Below are 19,412 nucleotides of genomic sequence, written 5' to 3' on the forward strand. Positions count from 1 at the left end.
AACCGTTTCTAAAACGATATGTTCCCGTCGATTTCCCGCCGACCAGTAAAAAATTGCATTGCTCGCTCGTCTTTTGTTCCAAGGAAAGTTGTCCGTACGCGTAAGTGAAATACAAAGGTGCAAATTTTACATCCTTCGCTTTTCGTTCTGCAATTATTTGACTTATCTCGTCTACTAGTTCGTCAATATTTGGCGTTTGGTACTTATTCTTGAGTACCTATTTGTTCAATTCTTTTGATTCTAATGCCAATTTTTTACTTCCAACTTTTTGTTTACTGTGATTACTATAGGAGAGACCAAGTACTTATCCGAACATTCTTGTAATTTGATGATTTGACCTTCTTTTATCAACCGATCAGTTTTTTTGTCTACCTTTTCTTGTAGACTGATAGGCACCCGACGCCCTTTTTGTTGTATCGGCTTCAGATTTTTAAAGAATTCGGCTCTTACTTTAGCGTTTCGGACTTTTTACTATTCTGGTAAATAAATTAAATAAATTTGGGTACAACTTACAGAATTATGTTTGTAATTCATCATATTCGTTTTCTTCCTGACTGCTACCTTCCCCCGTGATTCCCATCACTTTCCTTCTTTGCACTAACTCCAGGCCTATGGTACCCATCAGATCGCGCCGAAGGATTGACTGATGACTTCCTGATTTTACTGACACTTGCCCAGCCGTTCACTGCCGTCGTCACCGCTACCTTCCCAAGGATGTGTATTCGGTTGTTATTGTAGTCCAAGAATTCATCTTGAGATGGTTGTAACTGAATATTAGTTTTACCTAAAGTTGCTTTCAGGTCCGTCATGCTGAAAATCGTCACTGGAGATCCGCTATTCACCCACAGCCACATCTTCTTTCCCGACACCTCAACCTGGACTCGGGCCCCAGGGATCTTCAGTTCCGTCATGTTCTTTTTCTTGATTGACATCACCATGTAGTCATCGGATCCTGACGTTATGGATTCATTCTCACCGCTTCCCTGCTGATTCATCCATGCCACTTAAATTTCCGCCACATTATCGACACTATGCATGCTCTGGTGATGCTCATTTTCATCTCTCACCAATCCGACTCGTCCTCGTTCTCTCCACTGGTTAGTACTTCTTCTAATTCCCCTGCATGTGCGTTCAAAATTTCCCTATTTCCGACACACATTAAATGTTGCTCCCTTTGCAGGACAACTCGCAATATGATCGAGAGTAAAGTTCGGCGCGTCACAATTATAACACCTACGGTTATTTCCGCCGCTCCCACTGCTTGAACCTTGCGTATATCCTCCGCGTCCCCCGCGTGCTCGATCTCTGAATTACCACTGTCCCCTTCTGATATTATTAACTGGCTCCTGTTTGATGGTTATCGGCGGCGCGGACAAGGCCGGTTTTCCAGTGTAGGATTTATAGGCACGTTCACCCCGCTCATACGACAGTGCGATCCTATAAACTTCCTCTGGTAACTTTGTTGATCTTGATAATTCTCTTTGACAATCCGATTCCCGCATGTTCATAATAAAAATATCACGAACATTTTCGGCCGCGTTAGCAAAATCACACCTGCCCGCAAGAGCGCTTAATTCTGCGAGGAATTTCTCAAACGTTTCATTTCCCTCTGCTTTCTTCCATAGAAGAGTACTCTCTCATGTGTCACGTTTCGCTCGTGTTTGAACACATTTTGCACTTCGTCCAATACCCGTGGGTATATTTCTGTTTTGACTTGAGTTACCTAAAATTCAGTGTAAAATTTCTTTCAGTTTAGGATTTCGGTACAGCGCATGGATTACACATGATCTGATCTAACAAAAGAACGAAAACAAACTTTTAGAAAAGAGTTTCCCGTATAATTTTTTGGTCGCTTTCAACACATTTTGAGTGATTATGGCAAGTAACAGCTATTGGAAATTAAAAATGTTTAGCGGCGCCCATAATTGGCGACAAACTTGATGCTTAGTTTTTGATGTTTACAAATTAAAATTATTTGTGTTGTTGTAGATGAAATTAAAATTTTTGTGTGTATTATTTATACAACGGACAAAAAAATAGTAAAATTGGTAATTTGAGCAGCTTCTTGTTGATTGTACAATTTTTAAAAATTTAATAGGACCTCAATTATACAAGCATTTAATTTTTGAAAAACTCGAAATTCTTACCCCCAGGTGATCATTCACCTATATCAGTTCTCTTCATGAAAAACAAAAGTGCTATTTCGCATCATGGTCTCAGTTCAATTTTACGGTTTTAAGGCGCAAATATTTGCTGAAAAACAATATTGTTTGAATACACCGAGTTTTGAACCATAGAAAGACTAAATTTGTCGTAGAAAAACTCGAATTTGAGCCGTGGAAAAACTAGAACAGTTTATGTTGACAATCCTTGTTGAAATTTATGTGGTGAAACTATGCCGAGGAAGTTTTGTGAACAAAGGATCAAATTAGAGACAACTAGGTGATACTTTTGTAACAAATTGATTCGGTGTTTCAACTTGTTTAACAGAAAGTTGATTAAAATAAAATTGAGGATAATTGTCTAGCAATTGATGAGCTATATCCATTTGATGACAGTTTTTGCCTCATTAATTATCGGTTCAACGCAAAGTTTTGACGAAAAGTCAAACTTTAACAAGACAACAGAGAGACCAAAACTATGATAACTAGGCTCTAAAAAAAATCAAGAATGAAATATTGGACGCATCAATTCTTTGAAAATCTCTAAAATTCAAAAACTTATTGCCAAATTTTTGCAAAGAATTCAGTATAACTTTTTGCTTCTTTGAACCCATTTTAATTTTTGAGACGAATGTGGCAAAAAAATTGCGAAGACTTGAAGATCACTGTTTTCAGAAACCCCTTCTAATTAATGGAATCAAGACATCCTACTTGTTCAATTATTCTAGACTTTTACCTTGTCATCACCATCATTGTGATTGTGCGTTTTCAGTTCACCCTCGTAAGCTGGCGGATTTTCAGTTAGTTTTTCGTGAAGCTGCATTGCTATGTCCACCCAATCTAGTTGATCTTCTACTTGCTCGCCAACCTAACCAAAAAAATTTGTAAACTTGTCACTTTAATAATCTTTGTTGTTTCGAACACTAATGGTTTTTTCCAGCTTATGATAACTTTTGATAATTTTAGAGATATTGATTGACAGCACATTTCATTTCGGCTAAGTTTTTATTGATTAATTAGGTATGATTACTTTGTATTTCTATCGTTTTTTCAACTTTTTAGAACTTTCATTTTTAAAAGAAGATTTTTGTTAAACTTGTTTATAATTGTGGCCAATAGAAGATTAGATAACGGCAGAGTACATAAAAATCAGAAAAAAATTTTTAATAAATTTTCAATATTTAACTTTCGAATAAAAAATATCTGGTTGAAAAACTTCGGAATGTAAGAAATGTTTTTGATTGATACTTTCTATAAAATTGACCAAATTTTCAAAAAATGATGAAAATTTTATTTTTTTTATCATGCAAGAAATCAAAACATTGAAACCATTTTCACTTTTCAAAACTAAAAACCGTTCACAATTTTGTGGCAAATTCGTTTTTGTTATTTGAAAGATCAATTCGCTTATTTTTTTTGTTAGTCTCGCGTATTTTTATTGTGTAACTAAGTGCATTGATAAATGCATTAATATTTGTGATACGTTTCTGTATGTATTAAAGCATTTTGAAATCTATACCTCCATTCGTGAAACTCCCTTTGTTCTTATACCAATAATACGAAAAGCTTTTCGAAAAAAAGCTTATTTAAAAATCGAAAACTACTGCTCGGTTTTGTTTGAGTATTTTTCTTTTGATTTTTAGATCTGATCTCAAAGAAAGATTATTCAGCTCAAACAAATTATTCAAATCAAATGACTGGACGAATTATTGTCAATTACTTGAGATGAAGTAACCAAACGTAATTTACAGTGTAATTTTATTGCGGCCAAAAAGCTAGCAGCACTGGAAATCTATGTATAAAAAAAAGAGTACATTTGATTCCTTTTCCTACCGCTCAACTCAAAAGTCTAACATACTTGTACCAAAACAACAACAATATTATCAAGTAATTCTGGAAACGACAGCGGGGCTCCTTTCCAATTTTTCCCCTTTCAAACTCAACTTTTAAAAGCTAATGTAACGTTGTCAAAAATGCAATGAAATTTGGCGTGGTAACAAATTGACAGTTCTGAAAGACTTAAAAGCGTAGCATCACACATTCAACATACAAGTTAAAAAGTCGGTATTTTGAAAGGGAGACTGGAAAAAAAGCACAAGTCGGCAAAGTCACGGCTAGAACGTGTTTACATTAGCAGCATTTTGCGATACGCGGTAAATCACCAGAACACGGCAATAACCTGACAAACAAGGTCATTATTCTATTTTTAAATCAGTTTCAGTTAGATATACATTTTGGCTCTTTTTCCTTTTCCCCCCACCTCACATGAGCTTCAATATATAAGTGTAACGAGTGGTTTTACGAGGTTGAGTATGAAGACAAAATATCTTTGCCGTGGCCTTATTAGTCTGTATGAAAACTTTCAAAGCAATCGGACAATGTAGTCAACAAATTTACATGTAAAAATTTGCAGTGTGGGGGAAAAGGAAAAAGAGTCTACATTTTGATTTGGGTAAAAAAAGCATTAGTTTTTTGGGGACTCGAATCTACAAAGAAGCGGTCTGGTCAGTTTCTAGGCAGTTTCTAGACCACTCGACCACCTGCTCTGAATCTTCTTCAACTTACTCACTTTTATATTCTGGCTTATGGAAGAATATGTACAACACTTATTGTCACTGCCTATAAAGTGGGAATATAGTCAATTATCATCACTTTTAAATAAATGTTTCTCACTTTTGCATTAAAGCAATAAAACTCGAAAAGCTTTTATATATGGTTAATTTTATATATGGAAAAGTTATATCTTTTATATATGGAAAAAAGACAATAAAGCTCAATTCTAATAAATTTTTTTTTCACTTTTCTCAGTTATAGCATTCTCAGAGTATGAACACTTGCAAAATAAGTAATTACAATCACCTTAAGAATATTGTTTAGCGATTATTCAAAAAGCAAGAAAATCTATTCTAAATTAGTTTTTTTTGGTTTATTAACACATTGGTAGCACATTGGTTTATAGTCACATTGGTAGCCTTCATGTAACTTAATTTAAAAATTTTTCTGCATTATTAGGTGGGAGAGAGCATGCCAAAATCAGCGCGCACAAAAGGATTTGTACATAATTAGCTAAAAATGGGTGATTAATATTCACTTTTAGTTGCAAAAAATGTTTTATCAGATTTTTACTTGCTTTCTAATCTAAACTTACCTTTTTAGGCAGTTTTTTCAGTGACTTCTTGATGCCTTTTTTAGACAATGTCTTGCTCATTTTTTTGCTCCCCATTTTGAAAGCTTTCTTGGCAGCAGCTTTAGCGCCTTTTTTGGCGAATGTTTTCGACAATTTTTTGGCACCCGACTTTATAGCTGCTTTTCCCGCAGTTTTAGCAGCAGTTTTTGCAGCAGTTTTCGCAGCAGTTTTTGCAGCGGTTTTTGCAGCAGTTTTTGCAGCAGTTTTTGCAGCGGTTTTTGCAGCAGTTTTTGCAACAGTTTTAGCTACTGTCTTCAGGGCAGTTTTTCCTACTGCTTTTCCTACCACAGACGCAACTGCGGTCAACAGCCTGAAACAAATGAACAATTAACATTTTAAGGATGTTTGGTTCACCATGAAGAGTAAACAATGATATACTACAAATAATGACTCTGGAAAATCATAACTTCAGTTACTTGAGGGGAAATTTGGAAAGTTACTCGAAACCCCATTTGAAAGAAACCGGAAGTGAACGATTCAATCAAAATCAACATCTTTTAAACTTTTAAATCTAAGCGGACAATCTTTTGCTAATACTCTCACAATTTGAAAAACCACTGAGACCAAAAAAAATTATACGGAGGGAGTTTTGGTGCAACAATTAAAGCTGTAGCAAATTCGTTATTGGCAAAAAAACTAAAAGAAATGTAAACTATGGAAAAACTATTTTTTCTAATTAGGTCAGACAAAGTAACGGAATAGTTTTTTTGCTGCTCAAAAGTTAGAAGAAACCAAGCAAACCAATTATACAAAACCTGTTCGAGTTGCTGATTATTCTGGCCGTGTTGGATTCGTTATGACCAAGAAGATATTGGATTGAATAGTCTACATAGGGTATCACTTCTGAATTTGAATATTTTCAAACATATCTTTCACTATTGATAAACTAAAAATTCTGGCTCCTTCTATTATTTTGTTTTTTTCTTTTTGGCTAAATTTTTCATGCTTGGTGTAGTTTTCTTATTCAGAAAAAATTTAGGCGATTGAAACAAAAGTTTTCAGTGCTTCTATTGAGTTCAAAGATGCAATAAATTTCTCCCAAAATTGTTCTGTTCAGTACGAGGCCCAATTGTGCATTTTGTAAATTGTAGGTGGATTCCGCAACATGTCAAAATCTGATTTTTATCGGAATCTGCAACTTTTTAAACTTTTTTTCTGAATTATCAATCAATGCCGCATTATCAATAATTTTCGACTTTTTCCAAGACTGAAAAAGCTTATCCAAAATTTTAATTGAAGAATGACCAAAAATTTGTTATTGCCTTCCACTAACAATAGTTAGGCCCTTGCTTTTAAAAGACGCATTTGCTACATAATAGATTCAGCTAATTTTCCGAATTGCTTATGCAAGGACTGGTTTAGTTCAGTATAACAAACAAAAAAAACTACGCGCCACCTATTTGTGTGGAACCCGCTTACATTTTCAGTATTCTGCCTTCGTTTTCGGAATCCGGAACAACTAGTTTTTTTTCTCTCCTTGCGGAATCTGCGACAAATCTAATGTTCCGATAAAATTTTACGTTGCAGATATTTGCACGCAGACTCTACGAAAGTTTTGTAAGTGTAATCCCCTTAAATTTATGAATCTGTTCGAATACTTACTTCAGGAATCCACCACCATACATACAAGAGATTGTCCAACTATTAACTGCACAGTTTGACCCCGTAATGTTAAAAATTTCAAATGGTGGGAAATTACGCGTTAATGTAAAACAATTTATAGCGTAAAATATGTTTAGGAGCGTAGGCGTTCCAGTTGAGTTGGTGTATCGCAATGGTTTTTTCAGTTCCTATCAGACTTCAAGACCTATTTATTACAAATTTTTGTCGTTATAATTTATATCACAGTTCGGAGAATCTTTTTTTATTCCGGTCAAATACAACTTATGGCGCGGAGGAAATCAAGTTCGGCTCAATTACAACAAATCTAGAGAGCTCTTTGAAGTAGTTAGAATATAGTTGAAAGACTCACGAGGGAAAAAGAGCCCAGCCTGAGGGCACAAAGTGGCCGAGGGCTGCTCTTTTGCGCGAGTCTAACTGTTTAAGAGTATAGTTTTGCTCTTTCTGAAGAAAAGATGCCGGAAAACTGTGAAACAGCCCGGAAAAGTGCGCGAAACTATGAAAATGATTTTTTTTGTTCATGCGTTCTAATATTTCATTTTTCATTCATGCCTTGTCGTGAATGAAATTGTGTGAAAGAACAAAAAGCAACTCTTCTCGTTCCAAATTTCGAAGACATAGTGGAACAAGTATGCTTGAGTTAGTTTCTGGTATTCACTCAATTTTTGAAGTTTTATTCAAACTTTTTTGATCAAAACTAACATCAGTGAAAAATTGCTGTCCAGATCTGAACTTCAAAGTTATGGTGGTTTGAAAAATGCTATTTTGGTTAATTCATGATAATGAACAAGCAATATGAAGCGTTCTTATGATTTGCTGGAGCGGCGCTAACGTGTTCTTAATAATGTGTTCTTAATTGAATCGAGGATGCAAGACGCTAAACGCATCATTTTGAAGCAGTGTGTGGAGTTCATTGTTTCTTTTTTCAATTATTTTATTCTTTTCTCGAAAATTTCAACCGCATAACTTTTCATTTGGCCGTAAAGTGCAGAAGAAATCTTTTTTGGTTAATTTTTAAAATTCAAAACAGATTGATTTAAGTAAAAATTGTTTATACTGCCAAAAAAATTAGCAAGAAAGAACAAAAAAAGGATAATAAAAAGCGAGTTGCAAATAATTAAAAGAACAATCTTCCAATTTTGGGCAATTTTTGACATAGAGCTCATTTTTTGAGATCATTTTTAGGGTAGATTTAAATCATTTTACATCAAGATAAAAAAGAACAAAGTTCATCCTAATCTTCAAAACTTCGTTCTTTTTTTGAAACTACAGTCGATTTCAGTTTATTCTATTTATTTTTAATATTGAAACCGATTTTTTCTTTTCAATTTTTTTTTAGTGCAGGAAGACTTAAAGTGAGTTTTCTACTCTCCTTATGATTATTGAGCCGGAAGTTTACGTGTTGTCTTACATGTTATCAAAACCCACTAAAATTTAGAACTTTTTTTCTCACTGTTTCTCGTTAATATGACTAAATGTTTGATGGTACATTGTGCTGTGTGAATAAAAAATCTGTTTGTCTTAATTAGCTTCTTTTCACCGTGCCAGACTTCATCGCATTATGACAAAACAAACTTTGATTGGAAGGTCAATTTTTTCTACTCTGGAATATAAAAGCACCTGAGCAGTCGAATAACCATAACAGATCAGTCCCATACCTTACCTTTATTTAATTCAGTCCAGATTTATTTAGGAGATAACAACAAAGTTTAGCGCAACGTCAGATTTTTACTTCTAACGGCATGTTTTCAATGATGATATGGGACAATTTTAATTGAGAATTCAAACAAAACGTTTATATAGAGCACGAGCAAATGATCAAGTATCAAGTACAGCTGTTGTTTTTTACAATTTCAAGCATTTCGAAAAAAGTAGTGCATGCGGCAAAAAAAAAACGTTTCCAGACCTCATGAAAGTTTTTGACACCAAACATTGATAATTTCATTGAGAGCAGTTCTGACTATGTGATCTTGTTCTATGTAATAAAAAGTAAAAGCATCAAGGAAAACAGTTATTTTAAAGAAAAAACACTATGTTTTCTTACTTTTGCCCCATAGAGAAATTGAGAGTCTATTTGAAAATATTTAATAATATCAAGACAATAACCCAATTTTTCGTAGTCCCCGTAGATATCAGGGAGCTCTGCCGTCTGAGAGTATATCAGTCGGACCATAAATAAAAAATTTACTAAAACGGTTAACAGGGTACATAACACTATACTGTAAGCCATTGTAACAATTATTAGTGACTTTAAATTAAAACAACTGAAGAATAAATATTGAGATCAAATGAATTTTTTTCAGCTTTTAAAGAAAAATGCAAAAACAACCGCTCTAAAGGATTTGACTTCTAGCAAAAACATCAAGCTGTGACTTCTTCAAAAAAAGCTTACAATGATGCACTCTTGATCAGATCTGATTCAGATCTGCTCATCTCTGATATAAAGTAAAAGATTTGAGCAACTCTGTGTAAGAAATGAAACAAGAAACAAAACAACGTTTCTCAAAGCAATGTGAGGCGAACGATATATTTTTTTTCAAATTACTTGTAAAGAAGACAATTTGTCGTAGCAAATTGTGCAATCTATACCTAAATATCTACGATCAAGTTTTGTTCCAACCCGCAGTTACGAATTCAAACGATCCCTAGGTGAATTTTTTAACCTTTTCATAAAAGCAGGGGAAGTGTGTAAGAATTATATGAATCGATTCACTATATAGCTCTGTACTCTCAACCTGACGCCTGATGCATTTGAAAAACACATTTCATGCCCCACACTAACCTGTAAATCTTCGTTCTTTGGATAACCTAAGACAATAAGTACACAAGTTTTGGCGCATCGATAGTGATATTGCCCAGCAATCATGTGATTGCGGGTTCAAATCAAACAGGCACTTGAAATCAGAATGTGAGCTCATTTAAGATATTCATTGTTTAGTCAACCTTAAAACTTTAACCCACCAGTTAGACAGACAACTCGCTGGTTTAAAAAAAAATAAGAGACTATTACACTCTTCACTAGCAGAAAAATTAAGCAAGATAGTGGCTTATCCCAACCAGAGGAACAAACAAAATTGATTTATAACTCCATTGTGATATGAATGTAGTGCTATGAAATCGTTTTTAGAAAAGTTTTGCTCATTTGATAACAAAACAGAGATGCATTGATATCTTTTTTTCGTTGAACAAACTTTTAAAAAATTTTCCTTATCGGTAACCCCTGTGAGTGTGCTCACGGGTATTGGTTCGAATACCAAACAGTCGGAATTGCAAGTTTAAGATTTGAGGGCTCTACGGTCATACAACTTTATGACTCTTAACCTTGGGTATATTTTGACTTAAATTGGGTATATTTTGACTTTCTCGTCATCTGTTTCGACTCTCTCGACTAATATTTCGACTTTCTCAGCAAATTGATTTTAATTCAAAAAAATCGACCTTGCTAAATAACTTCTGATCCCATGTGTAGGGAGTTTTGAATCAATCCAGCTTCTCGAAAACTGTTTGTTGCAGTGCACACTTACAACTTGTTTTTGGGATAGATATGTCACACTCGGTCGTTACTTCCAATTAGATGCTTGATGATTACGTCAAATTTCTTGAAGAAACAGTCACATCTGGAAAACTGAAAGCAATTGAACAAAGGACCAAAATCAATTGTTTGATTAATAAAATTGATGAATTCTTAAAATTAAATCAAATTTCTTTCTTTCTTCTACTATTCGTCTTCAATTTCAAAATCGTATTTATACGTCGTATTTAACAGCCAATACCTCGACAAGATGTAAGCTATCGATAGCGACTTAACGAAACTTTTTGGGATCGTAACCTGATTTCGATATGAACTCTGTGAACAACTAAAATCAGTAATTGATATTCCAGATTACTATGAACGTGCTTGTACAATGTTATTTCATGAAAAAAAGGTGCTCTTTATGTGGTTGCTTATTTTTATTCAATAAAAGACACCAAGATGTAGTAAACGCTCGGGTTCGACAGAACAGATCCTGGACATCCCATTATTGCAGCCCAAATAGTAACATTCGTTATAAAGTTGGAAATTTGTGTTGTATTTTTCTTAGGTACATTGCCCTACAATATGTCAAATTTCCCTTCTTTCACTCAACCGTTTTCAACCAGCTTTTGTACACAGCAAATTCAACTTCACAAACAGATTATTGTTCTAATGGGCCTAGTAAAATGTTATTTCATCGGTTTTCACTTTTCGGAGAATAAATCCCAAAATTAGACTAATTTTTGCAGCAGACCTGAGCTTTTTGAAGACTTCTGCAAGCTTCTATTTGAAAGTTTTGTAGTTTAATATATAATTTAAATGTGGTATAAATTTTAAAACACACTGTCAACTTGCCTTTTTGTATAACTCCATAATCATCATTTTTGCTTAAGTCGTCCAGCATCGATTGGTTTCCGTTATTTCTCTCCCTTATCTTTTCTCCGATGTTGATGGAAAGGAAAACCACTCAGAAAAATTCTTTTGGTAAGCGAACTTGTTAATAATTGCTTGAAACCAGATAAAACATGATTTTTAGCCACATAATGGTACATTTATTGCAGATTGTATAAAAGGAAAAAATCATGATTAGAAATATTGCCTGCCATGCAACTTTTTATCTGACGAGCGGCATCAACTAGTCTGTACTCCGTACCAGAGTCATCACATTTTGCCCCTTCTTTATTTATTCAGTGACGGTATCTGAGGAACAATGAGAGATTTGTCATATACCAAAACTATGAAAACTATACTAGTTGATTATGAAAACAACATATTTGGACTCTCTCAGATTTTTTATTCGGAATTTAAATTTTGCTTTGAATTTTTGGGAGAAAAAATGACTTTTTCCTTCGAGTTGTTATATAATGAAGAAAATTGAAGGTTTATGCCTTAAAAATTAGAATGAAATTTTTTCTAGTTGCTGTTTATAAAAAAAGTACCCAATGATACTTCACAAAATTCAATCAGAACTGATTGATTTCGAAAATAGTATCACTTTTAGTTTTGAAGAAACATTTTTGTTGATTTTGTACAAAAAAGCTCTCGAAATGAGTAAAGATCCTGTTAGGTTTAGTTACCCAATCAAAGAATTTGCTTTAAGTGATGAGTATCAAAGGTTTAAAAATTAAGTCAGAATTACACCTTACAAGGAAAGAGTTTTGTGTTTCAGAAAATTTCGAAGTTAATCAAAAAAATATATGCTAAAAAAAATCAAACACTTTTATATACTTTTCTCGATACACAAATGCGTCAAAACACCCAACAATGTTTAAATTTTCTCTGTTTCGGATGTATTCGCACCTTACGACTTCGTTCTAGTGAAGTTAATCCAATGTTTTGCGTGGATGCGAGTTTCTGTTAGGAACATAGATAATGTCTCTCGAGTTTTTAAAGCAAAGTTTCTTTTCTTTCCAATAGTTGGCTATTTATTTTGCTCTTCTTTGGTAAAAATTGTTTTGAACCAGTAAACGATTAAACTCATGGCCAATAAAAAACTTTCGAATGGCAGTTAATTCTGTACAGATTGTAAGGACAATCAGAAAATTTGCTATATGAAATGATATTCAACTTTCTTCAGTTCCAAAGAATATGTTGGCGTTGAATCTCCAAAACACTACTGCAAATTTGAGTGTAGATCAAGTTCACCAAGGCATGCATACAACTGCCACTTTGAAGACTCGACAACCCAATGCTTAATTTTCACGAAAGTTGGCCGTAAAATACTGTGACGTCAGGTGTAAATTGGATGAATTTAATTTGATACTGGACCCTTTTTTGAAAACCACATGGTCGTTTACATGAAAGCTGTTGTTGTTTTCAACTGTATTTGATGACAGAGGATTGCGGTTTTCAAGGTTATGCGTTTGATTTATTGAAAAAACATTAAGTGGGAGAAAAATAATTGAACTAATGGTAACCATGGGAGGCCTTATCTTCGAAACTTATGTCACAATATAAGCATTTTGAATTGACACTTCTGCTGTCGAGTGATTTTGGCTGAGGGTAGTTCAAACTAAATTTTTTGAGACTTGAGGTGTAGTAATTTGATGTTGTGGAGTTGTCGCTTTTGTTTTTTTTTTCTTTTCATTGTTTATCTGTCTCAAGTCATCCATGTCCATCAATTTTTCCCTTGAAGCGGTTGATGAACTCTTGCGCCTTGTCATCTTTAAATGAGTGGCCATTTTCTAGCATGCTGAAAAAAAAAATTTTCATCTCTGTCTCTGATTCAGCTATGTTGTAGTTCAAATTGATGTTTGTGGTGGCTTTTCGTAGTCATCTTTTCGTTCGGCATAGCTTACTCGTAGCAGCTGATTGTTTTTGTCGTTGCAGTTCTTGGAGTTATTGTATCCATTGGTAGCTTGGTAGCTTCGATTTGCTGTGTTGGTTCTTTCGTAGGTAGCTAGACCACTATATCAAAAAAAAAAATTAGCGGAAAAATCAAGCATGAGTAAGTTTGTTTTCAAGTAAGTATATGCCGGTAAACAAATTTTATCACTGATTTTTGACCCTATTGATATTATACAGATGGAAAATAAAACAAGTTTTTGTCCATTTTTACTAAATTTTTGCACCATAGAAATCCGATTCTTAAACCATTTTTGCCCTAATCAATTCCAAAATGAAACGCAGCTGAAGACGAAATTAGTTTGATGACAGCTGGGTGGTCAAGAAATATGGAAAACTAGTGGTGCTGATCGGTTACTTGTTCTCTATAGTGTATCAAGATTTGCGTTTTTGAGTCTTTGATTTTTTCTTCAACCGTGTATTTTGTTATCCTGCAAAAAAAAATTCAGTCCAAGAAAAATTCAGTCCAAAAAAATTGAAAATAAGTCCAAGAACTCTGTTGATTTCAATTTTATTTCTACAATTTGTTTTATTTCTAGAGCTCGGACATTTTATCATACATAGCTGATAATTTTTCATTGTTGTTTTTGAATCTTTCAAGGGCCTTACTTGATTATAATCCTGCAGTACACCTTGCGCTAAAATTGTATTACAAGATGAGAGTGATTCTGCATAAGTTAATTTTAGTGATCTTTTTAGCTTTTTATTTTAATCTTAACAAACATTTGACTAGTCAAAGGATCAGTTCTTAAGGAATTAGAATTAATACCACCGGAATTTTTAGGTTCAAGGTTTTATTGATATCACTTTGACAAAAAGCTTACCAACTCACAAACAAATTATAATTGGACCCAATTCAGTGAAATTGTTTTGCTTAATGAATAATTTGCCTGGCAGTTAAACCAGGTTAAACTTACCTCGAAGCTGCCAAGGTTAGCACATCATAAGATCAAATAACATTCTAACTCTTTTAGTACGCAATTATTTCTTCTCAAATACAAACCAGTCAAGCTCATTTTTAGGATTTAATTTTTGTATTTTCCCTTTTAATTTCATCGTGTTATGCGATTGCAATCGACAAATTGGACGAGTAATACATTCGAAAACAAGCCGTATAAAAACACACACAAAAAAGTTTTTTTAACCGTTACTCAATCCGCAACAAAAACTAAGTTTCACTACAAAACTTTACCCGTTCAAAGAAATCTAAAAACCTTTTTGAGACTGATATTATCTTTTCATTCAAAGAGGTGAGGTTTTTTGTCAGTCGTTTTTGGACTTTTCAGCTAAATCTTTTTGATGGAAATTTTTTATAAAATCTAAAAATTTGTGATGACTGAAGCTCAAATCTGGAGCGGGTTGTTGCGTTTGAAGTTATATTCAGGCATGTTATTTGGTCTTAAATAACTCCGTTTGCAGTTTACATAAGCGTCAATGGTGGGATATTTTGAAGAAAAAAATATTTGTTTTTAGTTTTTGATTATATCGTCAGTTTTTAACCAAGTTTCTTCTTGAAGTCTTTCTAAATAGAAGAAAAATCAAAGTTTCGCTTTAATATATGAGCAGTGTTGCTTTAAAATTAAATATTTTTGATTAAAACTGGCTGATCAATTATCATTTTACTGCTCAGCAAAAAACAATATTTTAAAAAATAAAAACACTTGAAGAAGCATCTATTACTGAATTACTCACAGCAAAGGGACCAGCTCAAATCAGGCTCCAAATAGAACGAATGATGCAACACACCTTAAATACATATCTCAAATGATCAATGGAATTCCGAGTCCGAAAAGTTCTAGAACATTCTTCGCCCTGGTCAAAATTGATGGCATTTTTGGACATTGTGGTTCAACTCTGATTGACAAGCGGTGGGTGTTAACTTCTGCACATTGTGTCTTCAAATTCAAAGGTAGCCGATATTTAGCCAATCATTTGACAATGAAAATGTTTCTAAAGCTTCGATCTGTGATGAAATAAAACATTATTATGAACCAAAAAAAATCTTAGTATGGGCCATGATACCGACTAATTGTTTTTAAATTTAAATTTAATGGCTGCATAGTTCCTGTAGAAAGAAATATTATGATTTTATGAAAATAATTTTGACAAATTTTTTTTTTGCATTTTTGATTTTTATCAAAAAATCTTTGAACCATATGCTACTTTTCCAGTGAAAAAGGATACATAAACAAAAAAAACATTAGCAAAAAAGCATCCGTGAAACTTCTGAAACTTGTAAATAATATTAAACAAAAAAATTTAATTTGAAATTTAGTAGTGAAAAAGGAGAAATAAACAGAAAAAAAACATTAGCAAAAAAGCATCCGTGAAGCTTCTGATACTTGTAATTAATATTATACAAAACATTTATTTCGAATTTAGTATCGCTTTCTCGTCAAAGTAGCTAGTGAAAGTTTACTATCATCAATAATCCTCAAAAGCAACTAGTGCTCTCTCTTCGGATGAAACCAAAAAAATTTAATGCCAACTTTTTTTCTTATCAGCTCACAGTTTACATAAAATCTTTGTCAAAAATTGAAAGATTGATAAGGTTACGAATCAAAAAATTTTGACGCTTTTGATGCTTTTGAAATGTCATTTTCACTTTTTGGAAATGTCACTGCATGTAATTGTAAAATGTTTGAGCACACAGACAGTTCAAAAAAAATAAATTTTCAAGTTCCAGTTTTAATGGTTGGTGCTATCATACATAGAGAAAAACTAATGCAAAAATCAAACAATTTCAGTCAGATCTTTACTATATTATACTTTATATCTTTTTTTTTTCTGTCAAATTATATGTAAATTATATAAAAGATATAATCTAATCATAAACAGTTATATGCGATGAGTTTAATTTAAAAAGTTATTGAGGTCATTTTTCTATTCTCAATTCAAAATAAAAAAATAAAAAGACTACTTTTGGATAAAATTGCACAAAACAGGTACCATACATAAAAAAAATCAGACTTCAAGCAGAGCATTTTGTCAAAAAAATATGAGTTTTGATAAATTTGAAACCTGTTTTTGAGGAACTTCTCAATTTCATGAGCTTTCTCTAAAACGTATTGGCTTTTTTCATAGTTTTTCAGCTTCTAATTGAAATTTAGGAATACTAAAAGTTAAACATTGATGAAAGGTTTTCATATGTATAATTATGCTTTTCAAAATTCGGCTGATCTAGTTATCTGATATCACTGTTGTCAAATCTGATGTCATCTGATTTCACAAGTGCTGCATTGTTATGAAGAACGCTTATGATGAAATAAACTTACATAATTTTTTCAAAAAGAACCTTTTATTGACAAAATATTAGCGTTTTCAGGGGCTTGTAATATTTAAAATTCGACTTGAAGTCCCTTCGGCTTAAATTCCCGTCGTCAGTTGATGTTCAAACTAATGGGCATTCTCATGATAGGATGTCTGAATGCGTCAGGTTATTAGCCAATCAACTACTCCTGAATAATTGAAACAATAAAAACTCCTCCTTTTTTAAGCTTTTTTTGGCTTTCAAATACTGATTTTTTATTGTTTCAGCAAAGTTTTCGACTGTTTGCTCAATCTGGTACGATAATTTTTCCAAAAGTAGGGATCTGCGTTTGACAAAAAAAATGAAAAAATGTTTTTTTTTTAATTTTAAGAGAGCCGAAGAAAACAAAAAAAAGATGAAAAATATAATAGTTATCTTCAGTTTTTCCTAAAATTGATGAAACAAAAACTTTTGCTAATTTTTTTTTCGAATTTTCTATTCTGAAAATAAATTGTTGATCAACCAAAAAATCTTGAGTTCAAAAATCAAGTCTGAATGTTTGGCTTCGTTTTGAAGCTAAACCTCTGAAACCCCTAAAATACTTCAATTTTAATTTTTTTCCTTCATTTAGATTTTGAGAGAAATTTTTATGTAGAAAAATAGATTTTTTTTCATGCTTTTTTTCCAAAATTAAAAAAACGTATCATATTAGGTTGTTTGTAAAAGCTCGTCATTTATCTTTTTTTTGAATACGAGAGGCATTAAAAAATGTTTATAAAAATAACACTCGACCTTTTGACCGGCTCCAATTGTTTTTTTTAGAATTATCTTTCTTAAAATAAGCATAAAAATAGTTTTAGAAGTAGATTATATTTCATTTTGTTGCGCAAAGTCCTGGTTTCAGGGTAAAACTCCGTCTGACGACTTCTTTTTAGCGGCTTAGCTTTCTTTTGAATGCCTTTAGTGACAAGAGAAAACTGTTTGTTCATTTTTTTTTTCATTTTTAGTTGCTTACTTGATGCAGAGTATAAACTAGTATATTTTGCGTGTGTAGACATCAAAAACTTCATACAATTAAATTCCTTGTCCGAATTTAATTTTTAAACAATGAAATTTATAGCTAGTTTGCTATCTCAATTTGATATATTGCAACGTAGCCGCCCTAAGTTAAAAACTCCGATAAGTCCATTAACAACGATCGCAGGTAAAAAATAATTCTCTTTTAGTTTTCGATCTGTTCAAATCAAAACCTGTCATAGCGTATGTAACCAACTCGTCTATTTGTATAGTCAAATTAAAGAAGGTAGTCTCGCAAAGCATTAACGCCGTGCATAAGCAAACTACCATTCTCCTCAAAAAAACAGAATGAGCTCATCTGATTTAAAGAAGGGGAATGACAGAGAGAAGATAATAAAAGGACCTCTTAGAATTTAGGCCAAATTTCTTACTTGATGATAAAAATTAAGCTAAAATCCAGACATCTGAAAACTGGTTAGAGAAATGTTTCTTCACTTAGTTTGAGCTAATATGTCTCATAAAAGAAACAACCAACAATATAAAAACCAACGTTAAACGCCAACGCCATAAAACAAACGCTATCAAACAGAAAAAATATGATGTTTGGAGTCTTTTCGAATCTGTTTAATTAAGTCCCGTCTTTTTTATTTAGTACCAGCTCGAAATACTCCAAAAAATTTTTAGAACAAAACAATTTTATTCTCTCTTAAGAGTTAAGCGAATGCAGATTTTGACCCTTGAAGCGAAATCATTCTTTGGAACGTAAAAAACGAATAGAAAGTATCTAATTGTTTTGGTGTTACAGTCAATCAAATATCAGTCAATTGAGCCGAATTTTTTTTTCAGTGGATAGTGTGAAAGTGTACATTGGAGACTACGCCATCCCGGTTGGAGTTCAGGTTTTTTCGGTCACGGATAAGTTCATTCCCAAAGAGTAAGTTCAGCTCCTTCCTTTTTGAATTATTATGTGATCAGTTTGAAAACATTAAAAAACAAAAAAGCATAGTTACACTTTGTAGATAAAAGCATAGTTGCAGTGATGACAAAATCTGTGGATAACGTGAATGGCTTATAATTCTTTACCTTTTGTCCAAACTTTGAAGCAAACAGAGGAATAAATACGCTTGGTGCTCTATTCAGATCAATTTATAAACTGTCGAAGCTTGGGTAGTTTGAAAAATGGCGAACTTATTATCCGCAGTGTTTATGCAGGAATTTAATAACTCTATTTCTGCTATACAGATTAATGCATATTTATATCTCTCTGTTTGTATTTTTATGTGTCCCTTTTTTGGAAGGGATAATTTAGCCCGTTTTTAGGTTTCGTACAGATATCAGGCCGTGCCCCCACGACATTGCTCTGCTACGACTAGACTCTCCCATTCCAAGTTACCATAGCTTCCAATTTCTGCCGCCCTGCGAGGAAAAGGCCCCAAATGGAGTTGTCCTCGGAGCCTCAGGAATGGGGACTACTTCTAATTTGCAGAAAATACAGGGATTCGCTCTTCTCTATTAAACCAACAAATAAAACTAATTTTTTTTGCAATAAACGTAAAACTTCTTTTTAGAACAACTGAAACTCAATTACGGAACTTAAAACAAGGATAGACGGTTGCTGTGCAAGTAGCTCCAAATGGTTCGACCGTATTCACAAAAAATGGGTTTTTGTTTTACTTTTCTTCAATTAGTGTAATTTTTAGTTGGTATTGAACAACAAACAAAAAATAATAATAATTTTAAAACTTTTTTTTTGAACTTCTTGCACAATGAAAATTTTTCTGAACTCAATCTGATATCGTCGGTAGTATTAGTTTGGGC

General features: G+C 33.0%; 1 protein-coding gene across 1 annotated transcript in view; it reads right to left on the minus strand.

The window, feature by feature from the left end:
• Nucleotides 1–1,570: 1,570 nt before the first annotated feature.
• The window catches only part of LOC134853699 (uncharacterized), a 20,151-nt gene continuing 2,309 nt past the window's right edge, over nucleotides 1,571–19,412 (minus strand). Inside the window, exons 2-4 of the mRNA XM_063869698.1 lie at nucleotides 5,311–5,659; nucleotides 2,899–3,030; nucleotides 1,571–1,723 (exon numbers count right to left, since the gene is read on the minus strand). Of these exons, the coding sequence (XP_063725768.1) occupies nucleotides 1,571–1,723; nucleotides 2,899–3,030; nucleotides 5,311–5,659 (634 nt within the window). The remainder of the gene's footprint in view (nucleotides 1,724–2,898; nucleotides 3,031–5,310; nucleotides 5,660–19,412) is intronic.

This window comes from Symsagittifera roscoffensis, chromosome 8 (genome assembly GCF_963678635.1).
Source record: "Symsagittifera roscoffensis chromosome 8, txSymRosc1.1, whole genome shotgun sequence".
In the NCBI taxonomy this organism is placed as follows: domain Eukaryota; kingdom Metazoa; phylum Xenacoelomorpha; order Acoela; family Convolutidae; genus Symsagittifera; species Symsagittifera roscoffensis.